At 43.9% G+C, this 14,190-nt stretch overlaps 1 protein-coding gene across 1 annotated transcript; it reads left to right on the forward strand.

Annotated features, from left to right (window-relative positions):
• The first annotated feature begins 1,562 nt into the window (after positions 1–1,562).
• SETD9 (SET domain containing 9) lies at positions 1,563–8,974 on the forward strand. Its single transcript, XM_039709933.1, has 6 exons — positions 1,563–1,689; positions 2,499–2,863; positions 4,515–4,638; positions 5,575–5,690; positions 6,536–6,641; positions 8,829–8,974. Exons 1-6 carry the CDS (start codon positions 1,604–1,606, stop codon positions 8,914–8,916), a joined length of 885 nt encoding a protein of 294 aa, XP_039565867.1. The 5' UTR covers positions 1,563–1,603; the 3' UTR covers positions 8,917–8,974.
• Positions 8,975–14,190: the final 5,216 nt, after the last annotated feature.

Below are 14,190 nucleotides of genomic sequence, written 5' to 3' on the forward strand. Positions count from 1 at the left end.
GGAATTTTGGTTTGGCAAGCTTGTACGGGAGGGAACAGGGGTCAAGCCCTGCCCTCTGTACCCTGCGCTACCCCATGCAGTTATTTTTGCTTCTGTGCTATTATAAGAACCTAATTATCCCTTATTTTAACCAAATTATATTGTCAATATTTCAAGTGTATTCAATTTTATATATTTTAAGCTACTTAATTAAAATTGCTGCTACATTTAATTTCACTGGGTTTCTTTTATGATGGGATAATTGGGCAAATACAACAATTGGCAGTGTTAAACTAAAACTGAAGATGAGCAGCATCCAAAGATTTAAGTTTCATGAAACTGGGTATCCAAGCAGCCAAAGGACAACAGTGGCCAAAAATGATAACAGTACCCTTATCTTTACACCTGTGGTGGTTTGTAGAGAATTATTTGAGGACCATTGCTAATTTCTGAAGACCAATTGCTGAGTGATTGTTTTCCTCACTAGAGTTTTGGGATTTTTTAAATTAGCTTAGAGATAAGTGATGGTAGAATGTGGCACCAAAAGGGCTTATGCACCTGTTTGTAAATGCTCGTGATTTGTAGTATATCCCTTCAATCTGTGTACTTCGATGCTGCTGTTGCTGTACATCAGTCAGTGGGAAACACCCTTAAATCCACAGTAGCTTATGATGTTACAAAGTACAAGTCTCGTCTCCTTGTTACCACAGCCACATACTAGCTAAAAGTGTGGACAGAAGTGTAACAAGGCTCACGTCTATAACTGAGCCACCCTTTTTGACTACATGGATCACAACTCTGGAGGACAAGTGTTAGGAGGAGCAGCTGAGGGAGCTCGGGTGGGGTGGGGATGGGCTCAGCCTGGAGAAAAAGAAGTTCAGATGAGACCGTCCTGAAAGCAGCCAGGTCGGCCTCTTCTCCCAGGAAACAGACGTGAGGATGTGGCCGTGACTGCTGCGAGGGAGGTTCAGGTTGGGTATTAGGAGGAATTTCTTGACAGGGAGGATGATTAGACGCTGGAAGGGGCTGCCCGAGGAGTGGTGGAGTCGCTGTCCCTGGAGATGTTTAAGGGGAGATTGAGCAGTGATGCTCACTGTGGTGTTTGGTTATAGGATGGGCTCGATCTGAGAGGTCTTTTCCAACCTAATTAGTTCCGTGACTGTCTGAGGCACTAACAGCCCTGAGCATCGCTAGAAGCAGGCACTGGATGATTTTGGAGAGGTGATCTGACAGTGTAAGGAGTGGTCTTTAACGGCCGCTTCTAGATAATTTTTAAACCACCTTTTCATCTGACCTTGTCTTTTGGGATTGTTCAGTACAACACAGGAGGTGCAACGTAGCATTGTTCCGAGAGACCTGCGTGTATTTCCGTATGTAAGCGTGCCCCCAGAGCTATGCGTTTTCATTCCCGGTTCTGGGTCTCGCCCCTCGCTACCGGCGGCGCGCGGCCAGACCCGGGCCCGCTCCGGCCGCTCCCCTCACGGCCCGAGCCGGCCGCTCGCAGCCAATGGCAGCCCAGGACACAAGCGCGCGGGCGTGTGTCGGGAGCGCCGATTGGTTGTTCCAGTTTGCGCGGGCGCGGCTCGGCGGGGGGCGGGGCCGCGGCCGTGAGGGAGAGGCCGCCATGCTGCGGGAGCTGCGGCGGCGCTGGCGCTCCTACAAGTACCGCTTCGTGCCCTGGCTCGCCCTCAACCTCCGCCGCCAGCGCAGGTGAGGCGCGGAGAAAGGCCCCGGGCGCCAGCCCAGACCCCGCTGCCCCTCGTCGGGATGGTCTGGGGCGCCGCAGGGGCTCACTCGGGTTTGTCACTCAGAAGTGCTTCAGTCGCCCCTCGGCTGTCATGAAATTCTTAGTCAGACACCTTAAAATTATATTTAAATATGAAGATAGATAGAAAGGACAAGATAAATAGTTCTTGTTGGTATGATGTATGTGTGTGTATGCCCTACTTCAATCATAAAAATAGTTCATGAAATTCTTAGTCAGACACCTTAAAATTATATTTAACGTTGAAGATAGATAGAAAGGACAAGATAAATAGTTCTTGATGTATGTGTGTGTATGCCCTACTTCAATCATAAAAATAGTGTTTGAATTTAAGTTATTATGACTTGGTTGTAAGTTTCAAAAATAAAATAGGTAACTAAATTATAACCTTCCTTGCCCATGCAATATTTGTCATGCCTCATTTAAAGTGTAATGAACTCTTTGTGTTTTTAAATAAACATGATAATTTCGTTTTCGGTGTTTTTTTTATTATGAGCTCTATAGGGTTTAACCTGCTTGTGGTAAATACTCAGAGATGATGATTTATACTGAAACAGATACTAGTTTTTATTAAACACTCTTTTAGTGTTTTAAGAACAGTGGCTTTAGCTTGAACAAGCATGAAAAAAGCTTGGGGTTTTCTAAAACAACAAGTGTATCAAAGTTACTGGCGCTGCAAAATGGCTCTTCTCAATTTAGAAAAAAAAAATGTAACATATGCTTATTATTTTAAAATATTTTATTTCCTTTGCAGGACCCTTCGATATGTTCCTGAAAGCTCTCAAGACAAAATTATTGCTGATGAAGATGTTTTTGAAACACTAGTGAAAACATTTAAAGCTCTGTTCATAAATGACTTCAGTAGACAAGCAGATATTCTGGCCTTGCTTCCAGAAGTCAAGTGTCAATATCTGGAATTACTTACTGTGGAGCAGCAGCGGTCAGAAGTAAATTCTTGTAACCATCAGGGTCAGCAGGTGTTTAGTCCTGAGGAAGTTTTGTTTAACACGCTTGGGTTCACTGTTAGCAGAGACCGGAGTTCGCTGGTGTCTGCTGGAACTGGAGTCTTTGTTACCAGAGGTTCTGTTCCCAAAGGGACGGTTGTGTCTATGTATCCTGGTAATGGAGCGTTCTTATTTTTGATTAAGTTAGATGGGACTTGTAACCATCTGATCGTGGAATGCCAAAGAGCTACACTAATTTTTATTCTATGGGTTTCCTTTCTGTCATTCCTTAACAAAATCACTGGTTAGGCTGCATGAGAATATTTATAAACTATCTAGAGTTATTTTAGAAATACAAAAAGCAATATTGGGAAGGATAATTTTGTTTATAAAAAATTTTTAGTACTTAAAGCCTGATTTTCCTGCAGCTGGAAAACCTGTTCCAGATTCTTTAAATGTAGGTGCACAGGAGAAATTTAACAGAACAGTTTAATTCTTTGGGGTTTCCATTTTGGTTCAGGATTTGAAAAATGAGGTTTGAGATCTCCACGCAGGTCAGTAGACAATTGCATGAGCTTCTTCACAGTACAGAAGTACAAAATGGAGAATGAAAATAAGACCTTCATTTAGCAGAACTTTATTCCATGAAGTGTGTTTGGAAAGATCAATACTTCTGTCTTCCTTATTTCTTGGAACTGTATTTGCATATGTTTCTTAAAAAGGTTTGTAATTTATCGGCGTGGTCAATCTAGCAGCTCTGCTGAGTTGCTTTGGGTTTGTTTCTGTTTCATCTGCCAGCAGAATCGTCCCCTGTGGTCTCTGGCTGGTGCCAGCGAGGCAGCATCAGGAGCAGTCCCAGCACTCTCTGGGCAGTGGAGTGCATTTTCTGGAGTGCCTGCCCATTGCCATTGATTACTCCTGAACTGACTGGTTGTTAAGTGACAGCGAGAGAGCCTGCCACTTTTGCAGCTCCCTTCAGATTTCAGGCACATACTAGATGTGAGCCTAGGCTCATTCAGAGTCTCCTGTGACAGCTTTTCTAGCAAAACAAGAGGAGGGGCTCTTGAAATGTCTTCTCAGGGTAAGGATCTGCCAGGCTGGGCATGGGACCTGTGCACAGGACTGCAGCCTGCCTGGGGCCTTTGCCTGGCTCCTTGTGAGATTGCAGTGCAGGATTTCTGCAGAGAGGTGCTGAAGATGTAGTGGGTGTGAGGGATGCAGGACAACGTTTTCATAAAAATTGGCACGCCAGTCAGCTTGCCACTTGCTTTTCTCTGCTTGGAAGTCGTGGCAAGTTAAATCCTCTCCTCAGATTTGGAAAACAGTCTGCTGAAACATTTTCTTCTTGGTTTGTCATTTTTCATCTCCTGGACCAAACAAAATCCCTGCAGTAATGGAGGGAGGTGTTTCATATTCTTTGCTGAATCTGTGTGTGTTTTTTGGAGTCCTGATGCAGTAGTGATCAAACAACTTAGCTGTGTTTTCCTGAGCAAGTACTGCCTGATGTTTTCATCTCTGAAGCACGCTAGTTGGCTGTAGGGCTTCATCTGCTTCTCCCAAGGATATTTGGTTGAGGCGTTCTATGATTTCCTGTAATCCATCTCTCTTTGTAATATACCAGCTCATTTAGTTGAGAGGGGATTTTTTACATCTGAAAAAGTTGTGTCTGAAAGCTTGTAGGTTTACAGATGTCATTGTCACTGAGTGAGAGGGGACTTCTGTCCTACCCACTGTCTCTCCTTTGAGTTTCTGTGTGGAGGGGACTGAAAGCCCATTCTGACAGTTTTTTTCTGTTTTCTTCTGAAATAATATCTGTCTTGCAACAGGTACAGTATACAGAAAGCATGAGCCCATCTTTTTCCAGTCCCTTGGCAATCCCTTTATTTTTAGGTGCATTGATGGTGTCCTTATTGATGGGAATGATAAAGGACTGTCAAGATCAGTGTACAGGTAAGCAGAAGAAATAGAGAATTATCACTCACCTGATTTAAAACAGGGGTACTCCTCATTTTAGTTCCCTGTTTCTTACCCTGAGTTGTACATGATTTTCATCCACCTGTGCATTGCTCATATAATGCAAAAAGCACAGGGGTGAGAGATGTTGGATGTGATCCTTTATGTCCTTGTGTCTTCATCTGTAACACCAGTGAGATGCATTTTGATGTAGAGACTTTTCTGTACAGAAAATAGTTGTACTAAAGCGGATGTACTGTAAAAGTATTGAAATGTTTCTGAGCTGTTACTCAGATCTGCTTACTTCATTAAGTTCAAGTCCCTGCTCCTTGTGGGACTAAAACTGAACTGTGTGACTAGGATCACCACAGACAGTTCAAGGAACTGTGACAGATTTGGTGCTGTGACCGTTCCCCAGAGGAGCACTGTGACTGGCCACCCTCTCAGTGAAGAATCTTTTCATAATGTCCAGTCCAGACTTCCTCTGACACAGCTAACTGGTTGATTTACCTTAAAATGCAATTTGTGTTTAAATGTGATGTGAAAACAGCTGGGAGGTTGATATGAAATAATACCTAGTTTGAATAGTAATACCCACTAATACCAGATTTTAATTTCTCGAATGAGTCGAAAGCTAATATTGTAATGAGTCTTTGCATTTTAAGAGATGAAAGGTGTTGACACTTCTGTAATGGCAACATCAGATGTTGATTTGTGGAAGAGCGTGTGGTACTTTTGTGCAGGTTCTTCCACCAGAGTCTGAAGGACACCACAGAGTAGTGGGAGCTGTTGGTCTATGCACATGCCCTCCACCCCATGTGGGTTGGGCAGCTCTAAGTTGATGCAGTGACTGTGGCCATTCCTACAGAGGAAGTAAGATATCCTGTTAGACGAAGGAGCCGTGATCCCTGCTAAAGCTGTTGGGCATTTCAGGTCTTGCAGCAGAAGAGATCAACTTGGCCCTTTTCAAATGAGTGATGAGAGCTGGCTCACAGCCACCCTGCAAAACCCACTGGCAGTGGGACAGTACGTCAACAACTGCTCACATGGTAAGTTGCCAGGTAAATTTTCCAAGTATGAGTTTGGCTTTATGGATACAAATGATTTTGAAGGTGACACAGAAAATAGGGAATTGATCTGGGGGTGGGCAGTAGTACTGTTTAAAAGCACTTGGGTAGTAAAACTTTTCTGAGGTTTTTTGTCACAGCTGAATGTTAGAATCCTTCCATGCAGCAACACTTCAAATATGCTTTTTCTTTTCTCACTGATGCCCCAATTTCCCTCCTGGTATGTAGAATGAAAGGCACACACCCCAAAAATGAGGTAGTGGGAAAGGATATCTGGCAAAGTACCACCAAGACAGTTTAGAGTTGCAGATCAAGTTTCCCAGTATTGTTCCAAGAGGCTTTGTGAGAAAACTATACACAGTGACATGTACACTAAGATTCTGTCACTGCTCACTTGCTGTCACTTGCTGGAGGAGCAAACTGGGGATTAGCACAGAGATACAGGGGTGTCCCATGAAACTCTTTCTTCCAGGTGATGTCTATGTAAGTGGTGATTTTCTCCCTGCTTGTATTTCTAACATGTTTTGCCACCAGACAAAAATATTTTCCAAATTTTTTTTAATTGTAAAAGCAAACACTGTGTGTTTGGCACTATTAGCAGTGCTGTAAGCTACCCCTGGCACTAAACAAGATATGCCTCTTCACTGACATGTTGATAACTGGGCAAACCTCCTATAGATGATTGCATACCTCTTATGTAATTCAATATAGGCCTTCAGAGGAGTGGTTTTCAGTCTTGGTGAAGCATCATGTTCTTCTGTAGCAGCACATTTGATGTTTTTACACATCTCTTAAGCCCTATCTAATAACTTTTTTTTTATTCCTAGAAAAAGCAGCAAACGTGTGTTATCAAGAGTTTGACGTGCCAGGACATTTTCCAGTAGAATTGAAACAATATCTTCCAAACATCGTCTACAGCCATGACATAGAGAGGTTGGCAGCAAATGAAAGAGCTTGTAGATTTGTATTATACATAGCATACTGCATGTGTAAGGAAAAGACAGACATGGTTGAAAAGTAACAAACCATATGAAGATGGGTTGCACAAAAGTGTGCAACTGTATGGGAGAGTTACCTCTGTGAATAGACTAATTTTAATTACAAGACTCCTCATTCTTTTTTCCACATTTTCACACATGAAATCAGCGTATCTGAAGACACACTTTTACAAGCAGTGTTGCACTACAGTGCAATTCTACTGAATCCCATAAAGCAGTACTTGTACTTTGTATTACAGTACTGAGGCTTTTCAGTACATATCTCACGTCTGTTTCAGCCTTGACCAAAGCCCTTCTGAGATAATTCAGATTTAGGCTTCTTACTCTCTGTTCTCCATCTCTTCTGCTTATGTGACAAATAAGCAGATGAATTTGCAAGAAGAAACCTAACATTGTGTTGAGACAATACAATGTGAAATACTGTGCAATATAAGGGCATATAGTTACAGTACAATTAGTAAAATTACAGCATCCTGTTCATGACTTGAAAGTGCACCTTTTTTCAGAAATTAGAATACTTGGAAATATTTCTCAGATAATCCTTTTATCTTTATTTCAAGGATGTATAAGAATTTTAGAATAGATCATCTGAACTTCTAGTGTAATTCTGGAGTAACTTAAATACTCTTGACACTGGAGAAAGTAGTGGTGCATACTGGAAAAACGGCTTTTCTGATTAAACTTAGAGTTTGTTGAGTGAAGGTTAAAGATGCACTTGGAATCTCTAGATAATTAAATAAGTGCTAATAAAATAAGCAGTAAGACAAAATTCTCAGGAAGCCTGGATACTGTACTTGACGTGTGAAAGCACATAAACTAAAGGACTGCTTCAGGAAGTGGAAATTTTGCTCTTGCTTGGAATCTATCCAAAAAATACAGTCTTCTGGTCATCATTTCTCCCAGTGTGCTGCCACCAGACAAAAGATCCCCTTCATCTGCTTGTAGGTGCTTGTTTCAATACTGATGTATACCATGCTGACAACATAGATTATCTGGTTTCTAGATATTTTTATGTCTTATGAAACAGTTCTCAGTACTTATTTACCTTGTTGTTTCAATATGTTTCAAAATGGCCTCACCTAAATTTTGAATAGTGACGCTGTTTTCCACTTCCTGGTTCATCAGTATGCAAAACATGTGCTCTCCTTCCCAGAATACATACTTCAGTTTTAGGGCATGGTCATTCACTAAAAGGAAGCTCAGAGAGGTGGGTTTCTACATTTCTCTGTGAGGAACTGGCTGCCAGCCCCTGATTTCAGCTGACTGAGGGAGCTGGGGGTGTTTATCCTGGAGAAAAGGAGACTCAGGAGTGACTTTATCACTCTCTACAAGTTCCTGAGAGGTGGCTGTGGCCAGGTGGGGGTTGGTCTCTTTCACCAGGCAGCAGCTGACAGAAATAGAGGACACACCTAAGCTGCACCAAGGGAAAATATAGGTTGGATGTTAGGAAAAAGTTTTTCACAGGAGGAATGATAAATGGAATGGTACTGGAATAGTTTGCCCAGGGAGGTAGTGGAGTCACCATCCCTGGATGTGTTTAAACAAAGACTGGATGTGGCACGTGGTGCCATCCTTCAGTTGAGGTGTTCGGACATGGATTGGACTCAGTGGTCTTAAAGGTCTTTTCCAACCTCGTGATTGTGTGACAGCTGACCATCTGCAGATGGCAGCGGGTCTCTGGTGCAGCTGGGAGCCGTCTTCCTGCGTGGTGGCAGGCCTTAGGAGAGACGCTTTAGCCAGCTGGCGCCTCTGGACAGGTGTGTCCACAGGAGTGGCTTCTGCCACGTGAACTTTGCTGTAGCTTCTGTTCCTGTCTGAGTAAGTGTGTCTCTTGCAGTCTTGACTAATTCTTTTCATCTCTGAATCATTGTGTGGAACAAATGAGTGGAAACACTTCTTTCATACCCACATAGGCTGTTGGTTTTTAAACTATATTGGTTTTCCTTATATTGCTGTCTGTATTCCAGTGTTGTTTTCCCATGTTCCCTGGCCTGCATTACACATATTACTCAAAACTAATCTGGATGAGGCCACTGGCTAGCTTCTTGAAATGAAGAATTATAAACAATTCAAAGAAAAATATAACTGTTCACTTTGACATGTTTTCCTTCTTCTTTTACAGCCACTTGAGGTGCGTAGTTCTGGTCACTCTCAGAGACATCAAGCAAGGAGAAGAACTTTTTTCAAATTATTACACTGTTGTCAGCTGAATTAATACAGTCAAAACTGAAGAAATCTGTGTCAATAAAATATGTATGGTGCCTGTACTTCAAGCTTCATCATCTTTTTTGTGTAAGGGAGAGCTGTAGTTTTACCATCCAGGGAGCAAAACTGTAGGCTTGAATTTCTCTGAAAATGGTCTGGTGAAAATTTAACCATTTATATCATCAGGATCTCAGATGTCTGCTGTTGTTGATATTTCTGTATATTGGTGTTCAGCTGTCCATAAGGTAGTTCATAAAACTAAAACTTAAGCTCTGGACATGTAATTTGATCTACCAGATTGCACAGTTGTCTGTAACTGGACTGTTGTAGTATTTTTCCATTTAATTTCCTATGCTTAAAATGGACACAGCGTGTAAGAATGACTATCCTCTTGGATTGTATAATATATAATGGTAATCCTCATAGTTCACAGTAGTTATTAGGTCTTTTTTTTTTGTTTTCTTCAAGTTGACCCCTTTGGAATCAGCTTGCTTTTAAAAAACACAGCAGTGCAGGCAGTTGTCCTAATCTTGTATGAAGCCCATTGTGGAGCCGTGCTGATGGGCCCCTCAGCTGTACCTGCACAGTGCACTGTCATCTTGGGGCCATCTTGAGCCACTGGCTTTAGCTGTGCCAGTCCTGTGACTCCCCCAGTCCCGATTCCAGTGATTCATGGCAAGTTTCCTGGCATATGGCAACTTCCATTGCTTTTATTCTTCAAGAGGACGTAATTAATCAGTTGCTGGTATAAACAGGGCCAGCTACTCCCATGTTAATTTTGCTGCTGTCTGCAAACTGCTTTCAGAAAGATGAAACCAGTATTTAACTGCAGAAGTCCAAGCAAGCCTCCCAAAGAATTTGTGGTTGGCATAAGCTCATGAGAGAGGAGGAGCTGGGAAACACTGTGCTGTTACAAACTGGGTAGTGGTTGGGGCAGCCAGGGTGCCCTGCTTAGCTGCTGAGGCATCATCTCCTTTTCAGAATGCAAAGCTTTGTGGTGTTTGCATTACGTGGTCTGCTTCCAAGCCTGAACCTTGCCTGCCACTTTCATTTGGAAGGCCTTCACTGCCAGGGGTGGCTGGCTATTTCAGCAGTTCACCAGCAGAGAGCTCTGAGATAGTGGCATCAGGCTCAGCATGGGCCGTGCAAGGTTTGTGATGATGCTCAGGGTGAATTCTGGTGACATTCTTTGTGTCTTCACTGCTTGGTAAGGGATCAGAGCAGTGATCACCAGTCTGCTGAAGAGTGAATTCATCCTCCATGACTTTGGGGATCCGTTCTCCTGAGCTGACTCTTCTCCTCAGCTCCCTGTGAGGTTATTGGGACCTCTTGTGGAGGAAGCTGGGTGTCAAGGGCACTTGCAGTATTCCTAGTGTAGGGGGTGTGGTTCCCCAGGCAGCTCACAAGGCACTCTGGAAGGAGGAGGGCAGGAAAGGTGTGGGTTTGTGTGTGCTGCTTATTTATCCCTTTTGCCTTGCTACTAAAGCTGCTGTTCTTTCCTGGCACTGCTCATCAGACCCTCCCATTAGCTGATCTGACCTGCTAAGCACAGCAACACCATCTCCACCCCATGCTTTCTCTGCTGTTTTGTTCTCTTCCATTGCAGTGGGCTGAAGCAACTCATAGAAAACAACTTAGAGAAGGCCAGAGAGAGCCAGAGAGCAGGAAGCCCATAGGTGGCGTCCGAGTTGCTGATTTGACTCCCTGGGTCTTACAAAGCTGTGCTTTCAGCAGTTCTATTTTGCATAAAGGTGATGCTGTACCTGCTGGACGTCTCACTCCTGCCAGGCTGCTTTGCTCCCCGCTGCCGGTTGCTCCTCCCCCTGGCGGTTCTGGAGCTCACCTGGCAACACAGGAAACCATGTCAGGAACTGCAGTAGGAGGGAATGGTGATGTTCTGCCACCTTAAAGAACGATGCATGCCAGGCCTGTTGGCACGGCAGGGAGGTGCGTGCCAGCCACAGCAAAGGAGCGGGTAGGGATAAGAAGCCATGCTGCAGGGCAGGAGTGGGCCCATGGCTCAGCACCGTGAAGGGAGCAGGAAAGCACATTTCTGTCTGGGGCATCCTGGCCTCCTCCCCTGTCAGAGGGACAAGACTTACTGGGAGCTTAAAATTACTTTCCCCTACAGAGAGGGAAGAGAAATCCAAGAACTAGTAGAGGAAGTGTTTTATCAAACTGATAACTAGGGTTTATGCTTGTAGTGTTTGCTGCCTTGCTGCTGTGGACAAAGCAAGTCATTCAGCAAGGCAGCAGCGGTGACCAGTTGGGTAGATTTGGAGGTGAGGGTAAGGTCATGCTGTTCATGTGATTCCCGAGCTCAGCAGCACTTGAACAGCAGCCCCAAGCCCCCTTTATCTGGACCCCAAAGCCCTGGGCAGCCAATTAGCCACTTTGCTAGGAACAGTGCAGCAGATTTAATCAGCTCTAAGAAGCTTCAGCAACCCAGAGTGCAGTGAACAGGAACACGGTACAGCAGGATGACCAGGAAGGGCTCCTTTGACCATCTGGAAGAAGCCAACAGAGACAGATAAACAGACTCAGTATCTGGTGGGGAAGAGCCACAAAAAGATCCTTTCAGCCTCAGTCTTACTAACGTAACCTAATATTAGCATAAGCTTCAGTTGGGGTATTGCTGCACCACAGTGCTCATTCCCCTGCAGCTGGTGGAGTCACTGACCCAGCCATGTCAGAGGCCTCCAGCTGGACAGCAGACCTGCTGAGGACAGATGTATCTCTCCAGAAGTGCTGATGCCTCTCAGGCTGGGCCAACAAACAGTTCTTTTACAGGTGTGCTGTGGTTGAAGAGATGTGTAACTGGGTGAAGGAGAAGTGGAAGTGAACAAGTTAAGTAGTATTTGAGTGAATGAGTAAGAGATTGACCGATTATTGACCAGTTATTTACAGAGATGCTACACTCTCAAGACTCTCAAACCTCCATAGTAGTGGAGAAGCTGATGGACTCAGAATCCTGCAAGGTAATTACCCAAGGGTCTGTTGAAGATAAATGCTGAAAGCAGATCACTGCATGTACCGGGAGGAAGCCTCCTCCTCCTGAAAACAATTAGGACTAGCACTTGTTACAACAGGTAGGAGGCCCTGGAACTAGAAATCCAGACAACAGATGAGGTAGTTGAAGATCCTTCTGGAATAGTGAGGCCTTGTAAAACACCACCACCTGTACTCCACATCACAACTGCATCTTTTAAAATGGGAAAAAGGGAGGAGACTCCCTTCTAAGGAGAACAGAGGGCTAATATGCAATCGGACCCAATGCACAGAGAAGTGTGCTGGCTCCCAGGGGCTCAGATAAAGGATGTTACTGAAAAGCTCTTCAGTCTAGTAAGGCTATTTGATTACTATCTGCTATTGGTTGTTCAAACTGGCACCAAAAAAAAAAAGAAAAAAAGAAAAGAAAAAAAAAAAGAGAGACATCTGAGGGCCATCAAAAGAGCCTTCGGATCCTTGGGACAATTTGGAGTCTGAAGTATCACGAGTACAGGTAGTGATTTTCTTGATTTTTACAGTAGCAAAAAATAATATTGATAGGATGATGGACCAAGGAAGTCTTGGTGCCCTGAGCTGGAGGATCATGACTGTGAGAATGATCAGCTCCCAGCTGAGCTTGTGTGGGACCTGCTGCTCCAGCTGGATCCCTACAAATCTATGGGGTCTGACTGGATTCATCCTATCAGGATGGATAGAATTCATTCATCAGAGAATCCTAAAAGAGCTGAGTGATGTTGTTGCAAAATTTCTCTCAATAATTTTTTAGCAGTCTTGGGAATATGGAAAGGTTTCATCTGACTGGAGCTGGAAAATATCCTGATTTTCAAGAAGGAAAGAAGGAAGATCCCAGAAAACACAGGCCTGTCAGTCTCATTTCAATGCCCAGTAAAATCATGGAAAAGAGTATTCTTGGAAGTACTGAAAGACACCCTGGAGGACAATTCAGTCACTGGGCACAGTACAGCTTCATGCGAGGGAAAGCCCTGCTTGTTGAACCAGATTTTCATTTATGACAAGGTAGCACATGCAGGGAAGCCAATTGGTGTGATCTTTTTGGATTTCAGTAAAGCTTCCATTGCTCTCTCTCACTGTATCCTTCTGGGCAAAATGTCCAGCTCACAGCTGGACAAACACATCATGGGATGGGTGAGAACTGGCTCACGGGCTGGGCACAAGGGGTTACAGAGAATGGGGGGGCATCAGACGGGGGACCTGTCACTAGGGGGTTCCACAGGGCTCCATCATCAGGCTTGTGCTCTTTGACATCTTCATACGTGACTCGGACAAAGGATAAAAAGGAATACTAAGTTTGCTGATTACTAAACTTGGAGGAGCTGTTGACTCCCTTGAGTACAGAGAGACCTTAAAAAATTAGAGAGATGATCAATCACCAACCATGAGGTTCAACAAGGAGTGGTGCCAGGTTCTGCACCTGGGATGGGGCAGCCCTGGATGTACAGCCAGACTGGGGAATGAGAGACTGGACAGCAGTGCCATGGAAAGGGCCCTGGGCTTCTGGTCCACGGCAAGTTGAACATGAGCCAGCAGTGCCCTGGCAGCCAGGAGGGCCAAGTGTGTCCTGGGGGACATTGCCCAAAAACTAAAAAAAGGCAGGTGCAGCTTGTAACTGAAGATTTTGAATAGGTATTTTGTTTGCAGATTGTACTGACCATCATTAGAAAGACAGCCTTGTATCTCTCCATCAGGGGAAGCAAAGCTCATTTCTTGGCAAATTACAATGTTTGCTGTTTAGAATTATACCAGCTAGTAATCCTAATTAAAAAAATAAAATTATTTACTTGAAGATTTACTGTGCCAGCCATTGTAAAAACAAGCATGCTGGGTCTAGGAAAGAACTCCATTAACCACCTGGCATTTGACAGAACTGGTACATAAGATCTTACAGCTTTTCAGGGTCCAAGATTAGTGCTTGTTGTCTTGGGGGACTGGAGAATTAAGGCAAAAAGCAGTTTAAGTTCAACATTAAGGGTTAAGCCAAGTAAGAGTTTTATAGTCACAGCAGTAATCTAGCTTGACATGGATTTTCTTTCCCCAGAGAACAGGATTGTGGTCCATACATCTTAGGTGTAGTCTGAACACTGGGTGACTGCTGCAATGTGTTACCTTGAAGCTACAATTAAGTCCCATCTGAGATTTACTATACTTTAGCCATAATGTTTGAAATGTCTGAGGGAAACCATTACTTATTAGCTACCTGCATCACTGCATGCTGCGTTTTTCACTCCTCTGTGTAGATCTACTTAGACGGT

This window comes from Passer montanus, unplaced genomic scaffold, assembly GCF_014805655.1.
Source record: "Passer montanus isolate IOZ18808 unplaced genomic scaffold, ASM1480565v1 scaffold22, whole genome shotgun sequence".
NCBI lineage: Eukaryota > Metazoa > Chordata > Aves > Passeriformes > Passeridae > Passer > Passer montanus.

Bases quoted from the DNA above. Each gene is read 5' to 3' on its own strand.
- SETD9 (XM_039709933.1), top strand. From the start codon at position 1,604: ATGCTGCGGGAGCTGCGGCGGCGCTGGCGCTCCTACAAGTACCGCTTC. The intron at 4,639-5,574 runs GTAAGCAGAAGA...TGGGCATTTCAG, and splicing joins CTGTCAAGATCAGTGTACAG to GTCTTGCAGCAGAAGAGATC. The intron at 5,691-6,535 runs GTAAGTTGCCAG...TTTTATTCCTAG, and splicing joins CGTCAACAACTGCTCACATG to AAAAAGCAGCAAACGTGTGT.